Raw genomic sequence first — 24429 nt, 5'->3', positions numbered from 1 at the left:
CAGTGGTCCCTGCACTCATTTGGTGGAATTCACCCAAAATCACCAGGAATGACATTGCTGAAAAGATAACCATACCTGTAGTCAAGAGGCTTTGATTTGATGTGCATTTTAAGGGTTTTAACAAAATAAAATAAAATAAAATAAAATAAAATAAAATAAAATAAAATAAAATAAAATAAAATAAAATAATAATTGCCACTAGTGTAGGTTGTGAAACCATTGCTGCTTGCTGGGATGAAAGGCACCATATGTGAAACATGTTGCTGATTTCTTATCTCCAGAAAAAATGCTATTAAAGTGCAGAGGGACAGAATGATTTGTTTCTGCTGTAGGGGCAGTGTTTCATGGGTTTAGAGAATGAGGGTCCCATTCCCTCACTATATGCAACCTAAATGAGTGCTGCTGAACTAGAATGTCAGAATTTAGTTATAAAGGGTTTTTTAAAGTATCTTTTATATATTTTATAAAAGGAAAGGTTTTTTATAAAAGGAATTGAAAAAAAAAATCCTATAGAACAAGACTTTTTGCAGGCATTCACCCTCAGTTGAATCACACACACATCTCCCTCCTCCAGTGCACAGCCTATGGAGTTGTGAGAGAAATGTTATTTCTCAAACAGTGAAATGTGCTTCCTAGCTAAGGAGATGGCCACATCTCCCCTATGATAATGATATATAAAAGCCTCACCAACCAGCGAAATTCATCCCCTCCTTTCCTTTCCCGGAGGGCAGAGGGAGCAAAATTCTCAGTGAGTGTTTATTGCGGGGACAGTGAGCTGGGGGACGAGAGGACCCTTCCTCCCACGGGTCCAGGGCATCCAGCACCCAGGGGACCCCACCCTGGGTGAAGTGAGGGACCCCCAGCCACGTCCCCCAGGGACACAGCCCTCCCCTGCTCATAGGGTGCTCAGGACACAGCTTGCTTGGAGCAAATGCTGCCCAATCCCCTGTGTGGGTGCCCAACACGGGAGCTCCGAGCATCTCGCCCAGAGGATGATCTGACAGGGCTTTCCCAACAAAAATGGCTCCATGTGATTCTCCATCTTCCCTTCCCTGCCCTCCTGCCTCCAGAGCAGGACCCCCAACGAGTTAAAAGTGTAAGAGCTGCTCAGAAAAGAGGTCAGCTAATAAATGATATAGAAATCCCAGTCCCAGATTTTCTGTTTCCAACATGCTGCGCAACTAACACTGTGACACTTTGGCAAGATGATGGAGAAAAATCCCGTGCCAGCTGAATGATGAGCACCCATCTTTTTTAATTAATTGGGTTGAAAAATGTCTTGTGTCAGTTTGAATGTAGGGGCTCTTTGGGCTGCGTTTTTCTGGATACTCATATAGATACATCTAACTGCAGATTTGAGAGCCCAGCGTGAGGCCTCATAAATGATAAAAATATGTATATATTAGAATTATACACACACACACACATGCACATATTGGATAAATTGATACTTAAACATATATGTGTGTATATAATGTTCTGTTCTCTGTTCTGAGAGATATTTATAAATAGATTTTATATATATCTATTGCTATTATTCACAGCTCTATGTGCATGTGTATTGCAAAATCTGTTTGGCTTTTATTTCCTGATATGCTTTTTTAGTTTTTAGCAGAGTAATATATCTGATTTCTCTTTAAATTAAATGAATTTATTTGTCTGCCTTTGCTTAATGGAATCAGTTTTGATATACTCTTTGTTCATGCTGTTACAGGCTTCAGTCTAAGGGCTCTTTGTATTAACTTTTTAAAGTTACATTACAAAGAGGTTTTAAGATTTCCCAACAGGCTTTTATTTAACCAGAGCTTTTGATCTCAAACCTGCTGGGGCCTAGTGAAATCCTTACCAATTCTCCAGTAACTCCTCACTATTGGAATTTGAAAAGACCCACCTGAAGGATTTAACTCGCTGTATGGCTTCAGCCATCCTTTAGATGCTTCTATTCATGCAGACAGCGAGGGGGTCGAGGGCACCCTTTGTGATCCTCCAAGTAGCCTAAGGTGCCCTTTGCATAAGTTGTACTCCTGAGGAAATAAAAATCAGGAGGACACAAACCTATATACCTTATTTCCTGCTATCTTTACTTAAAGGAGGAGCACAGGGGGTCTGCTTAACATCCTTTGCTACCTAAATACCTTTTGGACATGGGAACTCAATAAAGGAACTTTCATTGCATCCATTACCCTACTGCGGTGCATAGCAAATTAGATTTAAAAGGGTACTTTTTCCCTTACAGCTATTTCTATCATTTTCTTTAAAATTTCAATTTAGTGTCTAGTGACAGAATATTCTGTAATGTACATTAGAACTATATAACACCAATTATGCTAACTGTGAACATTATTTCAAAAGAATTAGTTATATTAAGTTATAGATAAACCGTTGGGAAAAAAAAGGTCAGGTTAGGGAAAAAAAAAAAAAAGGAGCTGTGTGATAATGTTTTAAAGGAGCAACATGAAGTGAATGCTCTTTTCATTTTTTAATCCTTTCATTTTGCATAACCCACTCTGAATTTTTGCAACTGGCTGGGTCTGGGTTGTTTAGGCAGGGGGGCGGCGTGTCACTGTGTTAGTTTACAGCTACAAATCGTGGTGTAAAACCCACAGCTGGGTCCTGTGGTTGGGGAGAAACATCATTTCCTCCGTTTGGGGGGAAATGGAATTGCAGAAATCCATGAAAAGTCTTTTGGCAGACACTGGTGACCAGTACACAGGGAATAAAAAAAAAAAAAAAAAGAAAAAAGGAAAAAATGCTGGCAGACCAAGCTTGAAAGAATATAACTAAGCACATTCTTGTCACAGTTTTGGTTGTCTGTTTTCTTTCTCATGACTGTACCACACATGATATGTCTGTTACCTGCATTTTGTGTTGGCTTTCTCAGATTAATTCCTTTTCTATTTCAGCCCTATGTTAAAATAAAACCACTCCACAGAGTGCAAGAGAATCTAAATGTACCTTATGTTTTCATGACTCTTATTTTCATTTGTCTATTTCCTATTGGTTTGTGGGTTGGAGGAGTTTTGAGTTTCAAGTTATGTATTTGTGCTCCTTCTTTGTGTGCAGTTGATCTGGATGTGCATTGCACTGGAGATGTTTTGTGTAGATGAATAAAATAAAAATTCTCCATTTTAATCCTTATTTTCCCCTGCCTTAGAGTTGGTTCAAGACTTTTGCTGGAACTGTGTGTGGTTTGGTTATTTCAATTTGTAGGGATTCCTGGCAAATCATTTGTGTTTGTTTGACGTCCTGTGGGATCAAACTGCCATGAATTTTGAATGTTCTAAAAACTGTGTAGTTTACTTCAGCTAAAACCGCCTTCCACTTGAAAACATAAATCAGCACAGTTGAAATCTAGTCAAGGTCTTTTTCTTTTTTTTTTTTTTTTTAACACTTGGGATTTGCCTCAACTTCAGCTTGAGCTGAAGCATCTCTGTGCTGGTCCCTTGCATCCAGAAGAAAAGCTGGATGACATTGCCATGAGTCAAGTGCCAAATTGCCAAGCAGAGGACACTCCTGACCGTCCATCACAAGTGATGGGCCCTTGGGCAGAGCCTGAAATGTGCCCTGCCTAGGATTGCACCTTCTGCAGGTGGGTTTTCCTGTTTGGGGCGCTTCTCACACTGGTCTAGAGTTCAATGACTTCACAAAACCCATCAGGCTCCAAGTCAATGAGGGAATCACAGAATCATTTAGGTTGGAAAAGACCTCCAAGATCACCGAGTCCAATTTAGACTTTTGTTCAGCTGCAGCTCCAAGTGGAGTTACAGTAGGAGCTTTCACTTTTTCTCCAGCAGTGACGTGAAATTGGAAGCAGATGTGAACGCTGGCATTGTCTCTGGGGGACAGATGATGTTATTTCACCAGCTTGACATCTGTTGAGACTCGATTAAACCCAAAGCGTGCTGGGCTGGTCCTGTTCTCTAGATCCTCTGAAAAGGGATTTGTCCCACCAAGTGTATTTGAGGATTCAAGCCTCCCTTTACAACCTGGAAACCTCTGAGCTGGGGCTTCAAATTGGACTTTTTTTATGTTCAGGAGATGCAAACCACAGTGGAAAGGTTTATATCTTTGTGAGGCTTTAATACGAGACCATCTTTGTAGAATAGTGGGAAAGAAAGGCAAATTGAGAGGGGAAGAAGGAGCTTTTGATTGGCAAGGCCTGGTGATACTTTTGGATGCGTGTCAGGGCACAGGAAGATGCCCTGATCCAAGACCTTTATTCTTAAAAACTTCCTGACAGCTTTGCTGGGCAATGTCATCCTTGCCCAGCCCAAAGAGGGAGAAGCTGTGTTCCTCAAGCACATCTTTTCCACCGTGCTGTACCCATCACTGTGTGTTTTGGAGGGGTATAGAAAGCCCTAATTTCCATGTGGATGGTGAGGGATGCCTTTGTGGAGGAAGCAGCCCCGGATGCTGCCTGGATGCCTGAATAGCCCCCAAGAAACCAAAGCATCCCAAGTTTTGTTCCACCAGCTCCCCCTGTGACCTTTGGTAAGCAACTTAACCTGTTGTCCTCAGGATCCCCAGTAAAATGGGAGACCTTAATACTTATCTGCTGGGATAACAGTGCTTAATACTTACCTAATTGGATGACAATACTTACCTACCTACCTCACAGGGGTGTTGTGAGGATTAATTAGCTAATGTTTGTAAAGTGCTTTGGAGATGGAAAGCGGTATATAGTAGTGCTAAGCACTGTTACTCTGTGTCAGCACCCAGACCTTAAAATGGCTAAGGCTGCAATAAGAGTTTTTATATGTTTTTAAATAAGCCAATTCTGCAAGGCATCCGGATGCTGGGGTTATTTTTAGGCAGAGATTTCTAAGAAAGTTGGGAAACAGAAGGGTATAATTATATGACCTGGAACCTTTTGTTGTTTCTTTTAGTTGACCAGCTAAACAATCCTAGGTGTTGTTTGATGAATTGTAAAAACTGCATGTTGGTGTTTAAGACATATCAGTGTTTACTCTTGCTGATCAAACAATATTCGTTGAAATAAATGTCTTTGCTACAATTTGGACAAACAAATATATTATATAAGCCACAGGAAGTATTTATTCCTCTATGTTGTTTCTTTCTGTGAGCAGCTTTTTTTATCAGTGTAATTCTGCTCTTGTTCCCATTAGGGTAACTGAAAGGTAACACCACTGCAGTAAATGGAATTACACCAGATACAAAAGCATTATGTGAGAGCAAAATTATATTTATATGTGGTCTGAAATGCAACTTGATTCTTGGTTTTAAAGAAAAATCAAACCAAACATTCCTAGAAATATGTATAAATGCAACTTTAACAGAAATTGTCAAACTCTTTGTTGAATCCTGCTTGTTACATGGCAACTCCTAAACAGATTTTGCAAAAGGAAGGTCTGGTATAGCATAGACCATATTTTCCCTTTTGTGGGAGGAAACTTTGCAGGATTTTTGCTTTTAAATATTTTATTTGGTTCCTAATGTGGGCTCTCGATCCAAGAAAGCAACTTTATAGTTATCAAAGCACCCATTTGTATATTTTTTTGTTAGAGCATTTCTTCAGATCTTTTCTTCCCAAGTGTTAAAGAGAATTCCCACAAATTCCTAAAATCTGTTAAAATACAGAACAGAGTGCTCACATTGGTATGCTGTATCTTGGCTGTCCCTGGTAGAGAGCCTGTGCATTTTCATCCTGGGTATGCAGAAGAAATTGGATCTGCTGCTGGGCTAAGCACCAGGATTTGGTTGGCTCTAGGACCAATTCTTACATTTCTGCATCGGGCAAACATAAGAATGGATAACACTTGAAATAAAGCCTGCCCCAAAGCCTTTCGTGTGGATATCAGGTTATTTGAAAATGTAACAGAGACCATTCACCATAACCAAGGGTGAGTCAAGGAAAATGGCACCAGAGGGCTCAGAGCAGCCAGGAGGAAAGCTCAGCCCAACCCCGGGTGCATTTTCGGTGTCCCAGCTGCCAGAACGACCCAGGAGAATTTGGGGGAAGTGGGCCAGGAAGCCAGGTGTGGTTGCTGGGAGGGATATCTCCCAGATTAACTGGTGGTTGGCCCTTCAGCTGGCCACGAGAGCCCGCAGGTGCTGAATCCAGCTTTGGACCACGGGAGGAGGTGAAGGGGAGGATGACTGACACTGTCACCCTCTAACTCATCAGGCAAATGCTTATATAATGCATGCATGTGAATATAATAGCTGTGGAGCACTCTGCACTTGGTGTTCCTGAGGAGCAGCTGAGGGGATGAGGGGACTTCGTGTTTGGGGAGAATTATTTGTATCTAGGCAGCAGAATTTGCAGACTTGGAAGCTGGGAAATTTGGTGGAAGTACAGGACTTTGCTAACCCTAGCATTTCCCAAAACAGGAACTCTTGCCAAAATGGAGAGGATTGCCATAGCCAGTGCCTGGAGCTAAGAAGGTGAAATGCAGACAGGGAGGGAAAAGGTGGGGAAAGAGGGGTTTGCAGTGGGGTGTCAAACAATGGAAAAAAAAAGTAAAAATCTGAAAATCTGTCTCTGCTCTCAGTGACCTTGGGAAAACTGTATAAGCACAGTGTAAAATGAGATAAAAGCCCATTTCCACTGCACTTTAGGAATGATTAGAGACAGTGCAGTGCCCAGGTGCCACCATGGTGGAGACAGACACAGACAGGCAGAGCAGCTCCCAGTGGGCTTCGCTCTGCATCATGTGCTGGGGGAGCACTTCTGCAATCTCTTTAGCCTCAGGAGACCTAAAGATGTAGCTGTGGATAGTTTTGTGTATCTGAATTTAATCTTCTCTCTCCTGCCTTCCCCAAATCAGCTCCATCTGATGGTGTGGTACATATTTCCAGCATATTCACCAGTCTGGCAGCACTCCTTTGAAAAAGAGATGCTCTGGGGGGAAAGCACAGCCCAAAGTCCACCTTCCTGAGCAGACTGTGCTTGCTGCATCAGCAATGAGTGACAAGTAAATCAGCCAGTAACACCTGAAATTGCTTCAGTGAAGTCTACCAGAACTTGTAAGCCAAAGGTTTCTTTCCTGCTCTAATAAGTGCTTAATAAATAACAATTTCTATTAAAAGAAAAAAAAAAAAAAAAGAAAAAGTAGTGGTCATACAAATAAGACAGTGCTACTGAACAGGAGAGCCTCACGGGGACACACGACACCTGATCAGTGAGGCTGCCTCTGGCAGTCAAAGAATCACAGAATCATAAAAAGGTTTGGATTGGAAGGGACCTTAGAGATCATCTGGTTCCAACACCCACAGGCACATCTGGGCTGTGATTCTTTCTATATTAAAAAAGCTCAGTGGTCCCTTCCTCACCTTTGGCCAAGGATTTCTGCTCTTCCCTGGGAGCAGTGCTGATATTCCATGGTGCATGACCACCCTGGGGATCCAAGCTGGCCAAACTCCCAGCCAAACCTGGGAAATGAATTTCCAAATGGTCCCTGGAGGTGTTAGCCCCAGCCTAGAGAAAGGATGTAGGGTGTAGGATAAGGAATATTGGGAAAGGTGAAGTCATAGCAGCCTCAGAGGGGTCTGGATAAGACATCAAGAAAACACCCAAAGAAAATACCTTACTTACTGCTTTTAATCGTGGCTGGTGCTGTAGGTGGTCAGATACAAAAGATTTTAAAAAGAGGACAAGAAAGGGCTGTCTCAAATTGAGCATTTATTCAGAGATGGCCTAAATTAAGCAAAGGACAGGATGTGCAGGATGCTGAAGTCTGTGGCAGACCGGAACCCTCTTGTTTCTGCCTCAGCCTCATCTTCATCACTGCAATGAAAAGTATTTGTGCTCTGCTCAGCGTAGGTGGATTTCTGCAGCCCTCAATGGGATTGCAGGGGGAATCAAAGTGAAGAGTCCTCTTTAGGTCCTCAAGAAATAGAGCTTTCTGCTGGTTAACCATTACTTTGCATTTTCCCTTCCTTACAAAACGACTGAGGTTAAACATTAAGCGCCTGCAGTGAAGGACACCTGTATTTGCTGGTCCCATTATGCAGCTCTACTGAAAAGGCTTTACAGCTGTCTAAATTAGCATAATTAAATCCACATCAATTAAAAAACCTCCATCATCTCTTTCCCCTTCAGATGCAGATAGTCGCATTTGTCTAAGGTGCTAAGTGACAAAGGAACTTTTTAACAGTGGAAGCCCGGGCTGAAAGGAAGAGTAATACGGGTTGTATATTGGCCCAAGGTTCACCTTAACACCAGTGGAAGTGATTAGTGGGTGCTGCTCTGCCTAAAGAGGTAGAGCTGCCTTTTGCATGACAATGATGCCAGGACCCAGAGCCAGGCATTAGAGATGTGCATTTTACAACAGGCTTGGCTTCTATTGCTCCTTTATACCCCATTAATGGGGGGAAACAAAGCCTGGCATGATTTGGCCTATTTCCCCCACCCTACTTTCTTCCCTTTTTTGTTTTTTTTTGGGGGGCTTTTTTTTTTTTTTTTCGGTTGGTTGTTTTGTTTTAGGGTTTTGTGTTGTTGTGTGTGGGGAAGCCCCAGTGACCCCAGGATAGCAGCAAAGGCTGCGCTGTGTGATGCGAGCGAAGAGAATTCCTCCAGATGAAAACTGACATGGGGTTCAGGGGTTAATTTCTGGAACAGGCGCATTTGCATACAAATGAAAAATGATGGAATTTCTGTTCTCCTAAATTTTCAATGTCATCAGCATCAAACAGCAGTCAGTGCTCCCTTGCTGTTTGAAGAATATTCATTACTTCAGAAGAAGGGGCACCTTGTTTGGTATTAATCTCCTCTTCAGTTCAATGACTTAATTTGCTAAACTCCATCTGAAGTGCCACTCACTTTTAGATTTCTCTGCTATTCTTTGTTATTTTTCATAACATATTCTTAATACTTTTTTTTATTTGTAAGGGGATATGCGTCCCCAGCAAATGCAAGCAGGAGGAAGGACTGCCTTTATTTATTTATTTAATTTCACCCAGAGAACTCAGCACCCCTCTGAATCATTTGTAACACGTGTTGGTGTCTGCTCGCCTTAAAATTCATGGGGGTTTAGCAGAAAGAAAATAACTTTGTGGACTCAAATGGGAAAACAAACATTTTTTCGTTCAAAACTGACATTTAAATGGACATCTGGCGCCTTGTGCAGCAAGGTTATGGGGTGTCATGCCTCTAACAAAAGGTAACAAGCAGCTAAGTGATTAATCCCCCAAAGAAAATCACAATATTCTTTTAGTTCCTGCCTCTGGAAATTCTCATCTGAAACCGCAGTGGCTGAAGACGTACTCGAGGAAACTTTTGTGCTAGCTCTTATTTCCCCATTGTCCTCTCCGTGTCTGCCAGGGGCCTGAGGAAGGATCCCATTTCCCTCCATTTTTGCCCTTCATGGTTATAATTCTTGTCCCTGAATAGGATTATTCAGGGGATCTTTAGATCTTCAGAGCCTGGGGATGCCTCTGGGGAGTTGGCCCAGGGCTCTCAGGTGGCCATTCCCACCCTGTGGCCTGGGTGCTCCTGGCTGAGGGTCCCAGGGGAGGGTGGGTGTCCCTGTGGGATGGGAGCCATCCAACTCATGTGCAAGGGCTTAAAAAAACTCTCAAAGTCAGGATTTGCCCCATAACCTTTTGTTTTTGTATGTCCAGGGCTTTCTGAACTTTACAGTCAGGCTTATTCTTGATTCTCAAAATAATGGGGGTTTTTGTTTGTTTTTTAATTATTAATCAGATCTGATTTTTTTGGCATGAGCACTTATGGAAATGAAGCAATTGCACTGTCTGTTCTTCTGTCTGTCGCCCCTACTAACTTTTGAACCTCTTTGCCAATATCTCTCCAGTTTGTTAACAGGCTACAGAGCTCAAAGGTGTGAAGTGCTTTCCAGTTTTATTTTTTTTCCTTTCATATCTAACTCTGAAATGGTAACGTTTACTGTTGGAAATAGTACAGACAGCTAAGCTTTTCTCTTTTTTTTTTTCTTTTTTTTTTTTTTTTGTGACTTGTAAAGGGGAAAAGAGGTGATCTGAGGATTAATTCCCTGTGTGTCTCTATGAAGGCTGTTAGCAATTAACCAACTCACTCCGGATGCCTCCAAGTCCAGCTGGGTGAGGTTCAAGATCCTTGGCAAAAAAAAATATCAAACAACAAACTATGTACACATAGTATATACAAACAACTTGCATGCAATTGCCTCTTGCTGCCTTCTCTTCATGTAACCTTTCTTTAAACTGAGAATTTTGTGGTTTTTCCATATTTATGGAGTGTGTCACTCAGCGGGGCTGTAGTCCTGAGCAGGACCTTGAGCACTCGAAAAATAAAAATAAACAGGGGCTCATGGGGGGGGAGTTGCATTCCTACCTGGAGCATTAAGTTAAGAGTGTCTAAGGGCCTTGATCCTCAGCCCCAGCCAAGCTGGATTTAGCATAGGTCATATTAAGGTGGGGCAAAGGGGGCTTTGTGTCATTTTTAGATCCCCTTATCCCAGGCTCTGGAGCCCTGGTGTGATGGATGTGCTGGGAGGTTGGGATGGCAGAAGGGCTGGTGCAGCTGGCCCAGCGCCATCCAGAGATCCTCTCCACCAAGGGCAACCCGGGGGTGATGGGATAAGCCAGCTTTGCCAAAGGCAGCTGCTCTGGGAGCCCGGATCTGCCTCGTTATCCACAGAGAATATCCTCGGCACACAAAACTTTCTCTGTGGGAAGGCTGGGGTGTGGGAATGGATCCTGCGCTGACACGACTGTGATGAGCGGGGAGATGCTCCCCTCCAGTGCAGCTTGTTGCTGTCGGAAGAACAAATCAAGGAATTGTCAGATAAAGCCGAGAGAATCAGTAAAAATCAGCGACATCCAGAATTCAGGGCCAAAGACTTACAACTGCCCCTGTCTTGTGCTGTGAAATCCTTCTGCCGGGGAGGGGGCTGGATTCCTCCCGATTCCCTTACGTGACAAAACACAGGCGGAAAAGCGACTCTCGCGAATGCCTTTGTGGTGGAAGGCTCAGGATTCTATCTGAGGATCTGATTCTTAGTCACATCTGTCTGTCTTGTTGTATGAATATTGATAATGAAGTCAGAAAGAGAGACTTGTCATCCTAAGTGCAGCAGACTCTGGCACTTGCCTGCTCAGGAGGAGGCGGCTCTGCTGCTTCGCTGCTGTCGGTGGTGTCGGTTTGTTGAAATAATATGTCTCTGCCAGCTGAGAATCTGGCCTTGAAATGAGAAAAGTTGAGATTCCCATTGTTGAATTAGTTTGGCCACATTAAAAATACGTTGCTCTAGAAATGTGTATATGAATATGCTAATGTTTATTTTGCTAAATGTGCTTGCCAGGATGTGCCATGTGGCTGAGTTAGTGTTACTTTAAGAATCCTAATTTTTTGCCTTTTCAGACTTTGGATCTTTTAAACTTGTAAACACAGCATTTTGCTGGCAAAAGCCTCTATGATTTTATGCATACAGCTGACTTTTATCTTCACTTTTTACATCACCTTAATACTGAGAGAGAGAAAGCACTCATCTGTTTATGATAAGTTTATCAGAAATACTCCAAAGTTTTCCATGACTAAGATATTATATTGTTACAGTGGCTTGCTACAGGGTAATTTCTAGACAACAAACAGAATATTTCAAAGCCCAGATGTCCTGTTTAGACAAGGGGGTTTATATTGATTAGGATCTGCTTTCACCTAACATCGTGTAGTAAATATCACAAAGACGTAATTAGAAAATTTGGTACAATATTTAGTCCTAGTCCCTGTGTGCCAGAATTGTTTGACTACTGAGAAACTGGAGCTTGTTTGCATCCCAGTGTGTTGTGAAATGCAAACTTCAAAGAAAATATTATATCTCCCAACTCCAGCTCGTGAGAGTCTTGGAAGTATAATACAGAAAGGCTTAACAATCCCTGCTGAGGAAAGGGCAATTTGACACTGAAACTACTGTTAAAGCACCGTTGACACTCTGGTGGGCAAAAAGTGCTTATTAGAGGAGTCTAGTTACAGTCTCAGGAGCCAGGCAGAGAAAACGCACCCGAGTCATTGTGAAAATTGGCAAGTTGCACCAAATAGATGTGTTTTGTGTATGTGTCTGTGCTATTTTTTTTCTCCCCCTCCTTAACTACACGTATCTCCATGTTTGCTTCGTAGGCTTTCCATAAGATTGGGGCCCTTGCGATATTCAAATAAAATATTTAGATTTGCAAAACTTCTGGAAGCCAGATTTTAAGGGAAAAAAGAAGTTTTTTGTCAGATTGTCAATGTCTGAATTTCATCACAATCTGTTCAGCTGTTTGTTGCAGGCAGGCGTAAAACATAGTGGGTAAGTGTGTGTTTGTACTTCTTATACATATTGAAAGAGGGCTGCCTAATCCCCTTGATGAGGAAAGCTCTGTAAATTATATACATCTGCAGGCACTGTTCATGGGTAGTACAGAAGCAGAGAGGCAGATCAGCAATTTGAGGGAGCAAATAAGAGTTTTATCACAAAGTCGGCGATTGGGAACCTCAGAGCAGCCCAGCCTCCTGGTGATGTCATTTACTTGTGGGTTTGTTTGGGTTTTTTTTTGAATGACCCGAATGTTTCGCCTTAAAATCTTTGCCTAGGAGGCCCTTCTATGCACCCAGGATTTCTGGCAAGAGAAAAAAAAATATTTGCTGATGACAGCTCTGAATATATTCTCTTTAATTGTCACTTATGTCTCTGTCCCATCCTCTGCACCGTGCTAAAAATAGTAGTTTGGGTTGATGGTTTCAACACCATCTAATGTATGTATATTATTGCATACAAAACCTACATAAAAATGTCAGGAATGAGACCTAACCCAGGAATAAAATTGAAAATCACAAACATGAGAGAAGACCCAAATAATGAGGGTGTTGCAGGGAAATGTTGTATTGATGTCTCTGTGTAAATACATGCAGGCAGAACACTAAAAATCCCACCACCTTCCATGCATAGAGGATTCCTAGAATAATATTTGCCTATTTTTTTTGTAAATATGTAGGTAGTGTTTATATTTATCCTCAGCCTTTCCCTCTTTCCTTTAAGAGTGTGATTTGCTAATCATGCTACAACACTTGTAAGGTAAGTGCAGGGCATATTTTCCTGTCCATTTTGCAGAAGATAAATTTCTCCAAATCGTACAGCAAGTGTCTGGCAGAAGTGAGACTGACACCAAGGATAAAATCCCTTTGATTTCAGTGAGGCAAAGATTTTATTCCAGGAGTTTTGTCTCCACTTCTCCACTCTGTCTCTTATGCCCTGGGTATTCTGGGCTTTTGTTGCTACTTGATCCAAGCCTTGGCTCATTGGGTTAAAGGAAAGTCTGACAAAGAGGCAGCAATGGTAGTGTTAACGTGACACTGTAGTTAGGGTTTTGTCAGCATTTCCATTATAAACTTCTGTTTGCAGCAATTATAAATCAGCCATGAAAAAAAAAAAAAAGGAAAGAAAAGAAATCACTGTGAAGTAAAACTTGGCATGCCAGAGTCCAGGAGGGAATTTTGAGCTTTTGGAAATAATGGCTTCTGATTACCATAGACAGGCATGACATGATGTGCAAATATACACTCCACATTGCACTGGAAAAAAATCAGAACAAGTGTCACCACTTTGTCATGGCCAAAGTGTGAGGGAAAGAGGGTCTTCCTGACTTTTTGGAAATGCGAGAAATATTTTATCATTCTCAGAAACCTCCTATTAATGCCCTTAACTGCTCCTTAATTTTTCCTGTTTACTTTGTATCGTCCCATGTCAGGGAAAGAGGATGGCTGGCTTTGGGGTGTGCAGTGGATCAGGCAGTCAGCTGGTGTTGATCATCATCACAGCTCCACCCAAGTCCAGTGAAGTGAGGTTGGCTTACATCAGCGGACAGTCTGGCTCCATATCACCTTTCCACAGCAGGCTGAGGCATTTGCTACCCATTTGGAGCCCTAGTTAGTGTTTGTTTAACTTTGGAAGTCCATTCTGCCATACTGATTGAATTCCAGCAGTGGGATAGGCACAAACTGACTTGAAAGTGTTTTTGCTGAGGACGTAGTTGGTTATTTGGAAGTTGCATTGTGCTGATATTTACTGTATTGTATTCCAGGCTTTTTCCTGCTGCACAGCAGAGCGATGGAGCAGTTGCTGCTCAGCCAGTTTACAACTGTCAGGCCCGTCCAAGAGGCTGCAACCATTCACCTACCCTGCACCCACACCATGATTTTGCAGGATGAAGCTGAGTCACTGCCCATTCTGGGTCAGAGCTCTGGGCTGAGCTCCCTCCTGCATCATCATCGCTCGTGAGTCAGGCGAAAGACGAGCTGCTGGCTCGTGGGAGCAGCATTCCCCAGCAGCCCGGCTGGAACCCGAGTCCTTACTTCTGAATTCAGCTTGGAAATAACGACAGCGCCTCAGCAGCTTTGGCTTTCGGTGGTGCTGCTAATAACTGAGCGCTAAATGTGGAGCAGCTCTGCAGGGGTGTCCCAGAGTCGGGTTACGGGGAGCAGGCGTCAAAACAAAGGTGTGGCAAACTCGGGGTAACTCGTTGAATTGCGCGCCGGGGTTGGGTGTAGGGAGGAGAAGCAGCAAAACTCCTTGCTGGGGTTTTTTTAGATGTGACATTTCAGTGATGTACCAACAGAGGAAATTTTGCTTGCAGAATCCTGTGAGCAAAACACTTCTGAGAATGTATGTATACAATTGTTTAAAAAAACACAGGGTTACTGACACAGATGCCAATTTGGTAGGGCATATGGAACATTTACACTTGCCTTTTTCATTCTTTCTTGCTACAGCTGGTACTGATTTAGTATGTGAAATTTTACTAGCAGGAGTGCTAATCAAGACAGAGATTTCTGTGAGGATTTAGTCATTTATGTGGAGGAAAACTATGGGTATCATTAAAAAGTACAAGATCATCTTTGAGAGGAGCATTATCATTAGTAACCTAATTTTTAAAGCAAACAGGGGGAAAAACCTACTGTATATCCTCAACAGCAGTGGCAGCAGCAGCAAATGATGTTCTTATAATATTCAGTCATGTCACCTCTCTCTAAGTTTGAGCAAAGAGAATTTGAAATTCACTTGAAAAAAGAAGGCAATAGATGCTCCAAGTGCTTTTTCAGCCAGTGTGATAGCCTGTTCTGCTACATCAAATGGATATGGCTGGGAATGGGATTAAATCCAAAAGCCACATTCAAATTTTGGATCTGTGTTTGAATCTGAGGCCTCCATTCAAACCTAACTCTGTGATGGGGCTGCCTTTCACCATCTTGGCATTTGAGAAAGGGCCAACAGTATCCCACATCTAAAATCCAGTGTTTGTAAAAGTTCCCTTCCTTTTTTTCAGGAATTGCAGTCTGGGCCTGGAATGGAGACATTCAGATATTAAATACCAATTTTGGCCAATTTCTGACGGGACAAGAAATACCATATTCCACCAAGAAGGCAACGAGAGCGTGTTACTTGTCCAAAGAGGTGATTTTTGCATTACACAGGGTATAAAAAATTATGCCTGGATTTAACTGCTGCTTCCTGCCAAGATTATTCCAGTGCAAACAGCAAGAGAATAACTGCTGTGTGTTAAGTGTGCTGTACAGGTGGCCCAGTGACAGGGGAGACCTGAGCAGTAAAAGCCAACATCTGCGGCCGGAGGTGCCTGAGCGCGGTGGAGCCGTGTGATGCTCCCCGTGGTGGGCAGCCAGCTGCCCCTCTCATGGCTCTGCCCTCATGGAGAGATGTGAGAGCAGCTCTGGAGTGCTCCCCCTGCCCTTTCCTTGCTGCTTTCCCAGCTAGTTTGGGGACTATGAGGGAAGAAAATGTGCGGAGGATGCTGGGGTGATGCCCCCGGGTGATGGCGTTCTGAAATGTCTTGAGGTTTGCTGGTCGACACACACATTAAATAAATACCTGCCTGCACCTGCACAGGAATTCATCCCAGCTTCTCAGGGATTGGCTTCATGTTGAACTTTCTGAATTCATCTCAGCTTCTCAGGGATTGGCTTCATGTTGAACTTTCTGAATGTCTTTGCAAGCTGCTCCACTTTGCCATGACAGCCACTCTTTCCTCAGGCAAGATAACACTGCGGAGGGTTTGGAGAAAAAATCAAGGCCCCTTCATTTTGCCTCAAGAGAGGCATCCCAAGTGCCTCTCTTGTTGGGAAAGGTAGTAAATTTTAGGCAGATCCCAGATATCACTGGATTCAGTAGCTTTACTGCAGTGCAGATGGGAGAGGTCTCCTTTGACCCTACAGGTAATGGCTTTCTTGTGGAAACTTCACAAATGCTGCAAGGTTATCTCATGTATTTTGGAATCTACCAGGGCTTAAACTCTTGAAAGAGCCCTGCTAAGTTGGAATTAAATCCCTTTTTTCACTTTCACAACAGCACATTTCATTTAGTTATGACTAAAAATTTCCTAGCATTACTATTTTCCAGTATCCCACCTTTTTAATCACGAGCAGAAAAGCTGAAGACTTATTGTAGAGCTAAAAAGAACTACATGACTCCTGGATCCCAACAATGACAATTTTCACTTAAAAGGCTTTTTTTCCCAAAATACATATACCACTAAATGTGATATCTCTGGGGGGCAGGGAAATGGCCATCAGGCTAATTAGCTCAAGGCAAGCAAAACCATAGGGGAAAAGGAAAAACAGCATTTATGTTGGCTTGAGCATTGCTGCTTACACTGAAACTGCTTGGATGTCTGTGAAAGCCATGCAGAGGTGCTTCTGGCTTTGTGGGCTGTGGGAGTGGGTCAGCTTCTTGTCTGATAGCATCAGGGCATCCCAGACCTGATGCTGTCAGCATGGGAGCTCCCTTCTCCAAAAACCTCAAGCATTTGACCTGTGTTGTTACAGCTGTCCAAACTTCCTAGCATAGCAAGGTGAAAGAATCTAATACTGGGTCAGAGCAGGAATATCACAGGATTTGCCTCTGCCTCCCAGAAAGAAAATGAAGTGAGTCATGATGGAGATTTCACTGTTGCCATCAATAAGAACAGTTACATCACCAAAAATGCGCAGTGCAGCGAGCTGAAGTCTTAGACAGTTTGTGATGTTTAAACATCTTAAGCACTGTTGAGCGTTTTCTCTACATTTCTTGATATGGCACTGTGGTTTTATTTAAGCAATCCCGAAAATCGTGGCCAGCTGCACCATCTGCCAGAGATGATGCAGGATGGGTGCCTCTAGCATGTCAGCGCTCAGATGTCATTTAAAAGGGAAATGCTTTCTGTACTGGGAAGAGGGCAGAGACAAAGAGCCTGGGCAGGCAGCAGCCTGTGCTAAGTGGAAAGAAGAATTGATACCTTTTCTAAGGCCTGACCCGAACATCTGAGTTCCTTCCCTTGGGGTTTCTCACGTCCAAATGTTCTTTTTTTTTCTTTCTTTCTTTTTTTTTTAAGTGTGTGTATGTCTGTCTGTTTTTTTGTTTTGTTTTTTTTTTTTTTCTTGGCACTGACAGATCCAGAAAGGTTCTGAGAGATAAAGACCCCTCTGATGTTGAACAGGTGGCTTGTCCAGGCCATCGAGCACGATGGTGGCTGTGAGAGCAGAGCGCGTGGCGGTCCCACCTCGGCGCGGGGGCGCGGCGGGGATGCGGTTGGCATTTAAAGGTCAGTCCTGGCAGGTCCTCGGCGCGTTCCCAGCAGCAGGTGACCTCCGTGACTGCTCTCCCCATCTCACACATCCGCCTCATCAAGGAGCCAGGCTGCACCTTTATGAAACTGTTTGCAGAAGAACGAGGCGTGATCACAACTAAGCTGAAGGGTGTCATATTCACTTTACCACCGACATGAGGACCAGTGGTTGAATATTCGATTACATGTCAGTCACAGCACATTAGGCAATCTTCCAGTCTGCCAGCTTTGCCCTTCCCAGCTCCCAGCTAAGTGTCATCAGGAAAGAAGTAGCACTGTGAAGGCAGGAATTGGCTTGCTCTGGGAGGTTTGGTCTCCATGAAAAATGTCCTCTCTTATCATTCCAGTGAGTCTATTGTTTCCCCCATGCTCTGGAGAGAGGAGGGTTGTTTGTGCCTCCTGACTCCACTCATGGTGCAGTTGCTACTCAATTTTGTCTCTAGATCCAAAGGTATAAATGTGTGCAAAAGCAGCAAATGTTGTACTGAAAAATTAGGGAGCCTGTCATTCCAACTACATTACCAAAAATATTCTGCTCTTTCAAATAAAGTGGCTATAAAAACTTGTTGCTCTGACCAAGCATTTTCTGGACTGTTTTGCTTGCAAATTACTGAGTGAAAATATGCTAGGAGTGGAAGTTAAGGACTGTGGACAATTTCCCACTTTGCTTAAGCCAGAAAAATCCCATCTCAGCTCCAAGAAGGAAACTACTTTCCAAAATCTCACTCAGAAAGTCCCAGTTCAGCTGGAACGAGCTGCTCCGTTTGCACTCAGTGGTTTCTGGAATAATAAAAAGCCCTGTATGCCCATGCCGGCAAGCACAAGCACCAAAGGATAACGTGGGTAGATAATACCCTTCTGGAATTGGCATTAGGGGCTTATTATGGTTTTTGTTAGGCCTGTTAGCACCAGCTAGGTGAGAAGTAAAAGGGTGGAGTTCCCACTTTGCATCTTCTGCTCCCAAGGTAGAGCTGGGCCTCCTGTTTGGAGAGTTTCAAAGTGAATTTGAAATCAAAGGAGACAACACTGCCATGACTGGGTGGGACATTCATAAGCAGAACTTTAGCTTTGTCTACTTTGATTTCAGATTCACTTTGAGTGTTTTTCTGACAGGAAGTGCAGGCATCACAAGACTCTTGGTAGCAGCATCACCATTAACTTTCCAAGTGACCCCTACTATTTAGCTGGAGAGACAATAAGATTGTGGTGGGTGTCAATGGGAATAACCTTTATGATACTTCCAAAGCTTCAATTCTGTCCTCAGGCTCCACAACTCCAAGAAATACTTAGAGGGAGAGACTGCCTGCAGAGTGAGGAGTGCAGTGTGATGGATGAAACAATAAAAATGACACCGCTGGTAAAACTGAAAGTTTATGTGTTGTGCCTATGATTGATGTCAGGGTGGTGGCATCCGGACCCTGTGTCATATTACGGGTGCAGCGTGAGACCCTGTGTGTGGCAGGATGGCTGCACCCATGGCTGGTAAGTCCAGGGAGGTGAATTTGGCCTGCCTGGTGTCTGGTGAAAAGAACACCTCCACAAGGAATTGTCTGCGAGGATTGAGGGCAGCTCTCAGCAAAAGAGTGAGGTGGAAAGTGCAGGTCTCCATTTTGGGTTGCTCTTGGAGAAAATGGCTGTTTTCCCCCTGCATCACCCTGCTCTTCCTTGCCCACGTTTGAAAAGGGCATCCTGAGTGCTGACAGCAGAGCTGTTACAGACAGAAGGGCTGGGCTGAGAGCAGCCAGGGAAATGCACCTTACTTTTAAAAAGAAAGATGTGCCTTGACAGCTTGCCAAATGCCACATCTGCCTCTCTTTGCACCTCTGTGGGTGAAGCTGAACAGCAAGGTGGTGAAGATGAGAGAACTTATCCATTAACTGTGTGAGATCCACTCTCTCCTTTCCTGTACAACAGCTGTAGGTGATTCCTGACTGGAAGGACCTCCTGGAAACCCCATCTGCAGCACCTGGGGGGAGGCACAGCTGCGAGCTCCCTGTGGTGGGGTGAGGAGGCACCACACCACCAACACCTCAGATGGGCTGGGAGGAGGCTGGGGAGCATGGGCACTGGTAAATGGCTTCATTTCCCCCTCCACTTCCCCCCACCATTGTCAGTTGTCTTTGCTGCTGGAAATTTTTTCATGTTTCATGATGTCTCCCCGTTGGGGAATGCTGATGAGGACATGCAAGCCACAATGGTCTTGGAATTGGTTGTTTCTCAAGAGCTGAATCTGTCCTTCAGTTAACCAGGCAAGTCTAACTTGGTTTATCTGATTAGGTGGAAGGATTTGGTCGTTGTATCTCTAGTGTTGCATTTTCATTTCCTGCTCACAACAACACTAAATCATAACCTGCTGGTCTGCAGGTATCTTGGTGGGAATATTTTGCCTGTGACACTGGGTCTGTATTTTGCATGCAGCACATTGGCATTGTGTAAGTGTTATGAACAAGTTCTATTATCTTTGAAACCACAGAAACAACAGTTATAATTATAGTCTGAAGATGCTGTAGTGTTTCAAATGTGTCTGCAGTAGTAGTGCTGTGATGAAAACACAGTGTGTCCCTGCAGCTTTTGCTGTGTTCAATGACATCATAATTATGTTGCATTCGAGCTTATACTTCTGTCCTTAAACACAAACAGCTTGTGTGAAATCTCTTGGGTTTTCCTTCTCATTTCTTGAGATAGTCCCTGGACTTAAATTAGTTGAAGCAGTGAATAAGGTAGGGTGGTGCATTTTACAGGCTTTGTCTTGGGTTTTGCTGTGGATAAGTTGTAGGTAGTTCGTGTGTGGGATTTGAAAAATGAATGAATGTTGTTTAAAACCTCCAAAAGGGCATCTGCTGCTTGTTGGGCTGTGATTTCCTAGTCCTGGGGTATTTGACAGTCCTGTGATTTGTGATAATGGAATTACTGAAAAAAAAAATCAACAAAGACATGACACTGTGAATGTGCAAAACAAAATTTTTATTTCTGGAGTGAGTGCACTTTTAAGGTTGAAATGCCTCAGGCATGTGGCCTTAAGTGTCAATCTACCTGAGCCTTCTCCCAAGTGGAGATGTGTAACCACATCCCAGCGGCACAACTGTGAAAAGCTGTCCAGGCACCCATGTGCCTCCATCTTCTTTAAAGCTGATTTCATGCCTGCTCATGCTTGTTCACAAAGTTCCAAGAAAGATTTTATCTTGTTTCAGTTTTTCATTTAAATTGTCCTAAAACACAAGGAGCTCTACTTGGATCACACTCACTAGATGCCCAGAGGTTTCAGTTTCTAAAGATGAGTTTTTCAGCCTGAAAATTGAACCTGAATTCCTTGTTGCTCCCTGGGGATACAGCAGTGTGTCCACATCCCTCTCTCCCATTGGAGAGCAGTGGCATTGATGCTGGTGCTGTAGCACTGAGGCAGCCCAAGCACATCTTTGAGCCCATAGCCAGAGGTGTTATGAACACTAGGAGCCACAGTAACATCTAAAAATAACCACAGTGAAAAACTGGTTGAAGAATAAGGCAAGAATTTTCCAACAAATATCTAATTACTATATTAAAAATATTTCTTTCATGTAAGACTTAGCTTAACTAACTCTGTAAATTAAATGTGGCATCTTTCTAATGCTTCTCTGAGTCTCTGTGATTGTTTTCATTATTGTTACGATTGTAACTGTTACTAGAATGAAATTATTTACACATAGAGCTAAATGATTATTTTCATTGCTATTCAGCTCCTGGCTGCATTAGACAGTAATGCAGCCACAAAACACTCATCCTCTTCAAAGCTGCAGGTTTCCCCATTTTTGGAGTGCCTGTGACCTGATGTTCCCATTGTTTGTGCATTTAGGGTGTATCAGGACGTGTCAAGTGGAAAATGGCAAATAAAGGGTTCTCTGCCATCACAGCACAGTGGAGCTGCTTTGGGATTTTTTTACTGCATGGTGGGCACTCAACCACTCTCTGCCCACTCTGGGAGCCTTCTCCATGATTGTTCCCACTTCAGGAGGCCCTTTTCCATGTGGGAACACCTGCTCATCCTAAAAACGTGTCCCTTATTGTGTGACTCCATACAGGCTCTACTGGTGCTTTAGAAGCTTCCCTCAAGTTTTAGGACCTTTTTCCTATTTACCTTTGCTAAACCTGGATAGCATGGAAGCATCCCCAGGACAGCAGAGCATTGGTGTAACCACTGACCAGTAGGGCCATAAAAGCTGATGAGGTGTGTGAGCAGCAGAGCACATAATGACCCTGAGTCCATGGCACTTCATCTTTAACACGTGGACAGATACGGTCCAGTGGGTAAAGCGCTCATGTGAGAGCCAGGAGAACTCACTTTGGATCCTGGATTGGCCCCTGCCTTGCCTGTGACCTTTTGATGGTTGTTTCCCTACCCATGGCTTTGCTGTTTTCCAGTCTGGGAAGAAGGGGGGAATGTAAGGGTCAGGTGTGGGGGATTGCCACGCCACATCCTGATTTATGAGAGGTCACAACCATCGTGTCTGAGATCCTAATGGGAGATTCTGGAGAAGTGCAGGGAGTTGGGCAGGTGCTTGGTTGGAGCAAATCAGCATAGCTCAATTAAAATCAATAGATTTATTTCCATCTGGAGTGATAAAGGCTTTCCCCAGAGTTAGACCACTGGTCCTTAGTATGTAAGAGGAGTTAGGGATGCTGATCCTTCTCTCCCAGGAAAGGTTGTGCCCAAGAACGTGAATTTATGGACAAAAGGCTGTGGGATTTGTTAACAAACAAGAAGGATGTGTGGAAGTGAATCTTAGGGCAATTTTATTTAGGAAACATGGAAAATGAACTAGAAACTCTCCAGTTACCTTTGACTCCTTGGCAAGGGCAAATTAAAATAGGCAACCCTCTGTCTAGCAATATAAAAGCATTAACATCTGCAGGGCTTTTGTTGGTAAATTTATGGAACAGATTGAGTAAAATTGATGTAAAAATGGAGCAGGCTTTGGATATGAGCAACTTTCAGAGTAGATACTCTTTCTGGAATTGGTCCACAGCTTGTGCTAGTTTAGATAAACTTGCCTAGTTGACCTACTTCAAATCCTAACCTGGTTGCTCTTAAAATAATTTAAAAAAAATATCCCCCAGTTCTAGATGCAAAACAAATTGACATAAACCCAATTTTAAAGTATTCACAAAAAATTATGAAGTGTTTTAAAAGCATTTCAGTTAAAAGAAAAATCACAGCTGAATGCAGGGAACTTTTGCTTAGACTGGGCCTTCATTTCCAAAATCTGTACAGTAATATGACACAATAGACTGAGGTGCTGATTATGCCACAGATAATGTAGTTGTTAATGATCAAGTTAATGTTAAAAGCCATTACTGCTCATTGACATAATTCTCAGAACATTATACTGGAGAAGTGCACCTTTTGTGTAGCAACAAAATGACAAAATTGAAATGTTAAAAGTTGAGTGCCTGAATAATAGCCTGTGAAATCATTTAGACAAGATCATTGTTGTTGCTATTGTAAAAGAACCAGAGAGTGACAGAATGAGACAAAAAAAAGGAGGGGGAGGAAAGGGAAAAAAAAAAAAAAAATAAAAAGCAGGCACCAGAGTGTCTCTTTCCTGAAGGGAGATGTAAGGTAGAGAGGATTCCTGCTCCTCTGCTCTCTGTCAGCCTCTGCAATTTGGAGGGTCTTCCTCTAACAACAGAGCACCCTCCTCTGGCAGCTCGCCAAAAATGAACGCCTGGCTGGAAGTGCTGGGATGGGGACAGGACCCCTCCTGTAGCATCATCCCAACCCGGGCTGGGAGGCTTCACCCGGCACGGTGAAGCCTCCCTCTTTTTCTGTCTGCTTGCCAGGGAAATATAGGACAGTGGCCCCAGCGTTACGTTAAAAAAAAAAAAAAATTAAAAAAAATAAAAATCGTGGAAGTTTTTTGCTGTTTTTCCCTGAGAGGGGGTCCTGTGCGATTGCAGCTGCTTTTGTGGGCTGGGAGTCTTCACCTTAAACCTGGAGGATTTGCAGGTCACTTTTGAAAAGTGTCTGTGCCCTGTGCCACCCACGGGCATCTCTGACTCTCTGGGCTTTAATAAAGCCAAGAAAGAGTGCAGAATTGTGGTAATGGGCTCCGCAACAGACAGACCATTAAACGCCTGCAGTGGAGGGACACTTTACTGAGCAATATACTGTACAACAAGCCCGTGTTAAAACATTGACCCACAACATTTGGTCCATAAAAATAGTTACATTCGCAGGGACTCCTGGCAGTGATAGTTTTAATGTAGGGTCTGTGTCATGGTATAAAATAAATGACTTCCAACATTACAGTAAAGGCTTAAAAAGCTCCATTGAAAATCTTCCTGTGCAAAGCAATGAGCACACAGTGCAAGTACCTGCAAGCCATGGTAGTTTCATTCCTGAACCACCCTCAACGATCTCCTTTTGTGCAGAAACACCCTTCAGCCCAAAAGCCAGGCCCTCCCAGCCCTCCTTGCTATCCTTGCAATGTCAGGAAAATCGCTGTGAAAAAGGCATTGAGGGGCACTTCACTGGATTATGTTTTCATCCTGGATTTTCCACAAACACGGTTTTCTACTCTTCTAAAGAACCACCTGTATCAATTGGACTTGGTTTGTTTAGCATCTCCCAGCACAAAAATATCACAGAAATCTCACACAACCTTTTATGAAGCTGCTTCTTTTTATTAAGTTCTAGTAAGTGCTAATAAACGCAAGGAGTTTCAGTGTCATTTAATACAGTTTACCTCCTTTTCTCCAGCATGAGCCACTTCCAGCCATTTTTTTTGTTTTCAGGTGGGGAGGTTGAAATCCAAGAACACAGATTTCAAATCAAGAGACTTCTCCCCGCAAGCTGCCAGCCCACCCTCCAGCCTTCACTGTTTTCCTCTCTAAAGCATT

At 43.2% G+C, this 24429-nt stretch overlaps 1 protein-coding gene across 8 annotated transcripts in view; it reads left to right on the top strand.

The window, feature by feature from the left end:
* Window positions 1-24429, top strand: part of GTDC1 (glycosyltransferase like domain containing 1) — a 318453-nt gene that overhangs the window by 180708 nt on the left and 113316 nt on the right. Inside the window, exons 12-13 of one of the 8 annotated variants that reach the window (XR_011680428.1) lie at window positions 15262-15389; window positions 17320-17444. The exons of 4 other annotated variants lie outside the window; for them this stretch is intronic. Coding sequence is in view for 3 of the 4 variants with exons in the window: in XM_071435471.1 (XP_071291572.1) it covers window positions 17320-17463 (144 nt within the window). In the remaining variant the exon portion in view is untranslated. Of the gene's footprint in view, window positions 1-15261; window positions 15390-17319; window positions 21147-24429 lie in introns of those variants that run through there. 3 more of the 8 variants (XM_071435471.1, XM_071435466.1, XM_071435465.1) reach the window with 3 other exon arrangements.

This window comes from Agelaius tricolor, unplaced genomic scaffold, assembly GCF_023055355.1.
Source record: "Agelaius tricolor isolate 1412-34295 unplaced genomic scaffold, bAgeTri1.0.p SCAF_10, whole genome shotgun sequence".
Taxonomy (NCBI): Eukaryota; Metazoa; Chordata; class Aves; order Passeriformes; family Icteridae; genus Agelaius; species Agelaius tricolor.
The sequence above is the reverse complement of the archived record's forward strand: the minus strand, read 5'-3'. Positions and strand labels throughout refer to the sequence as shown.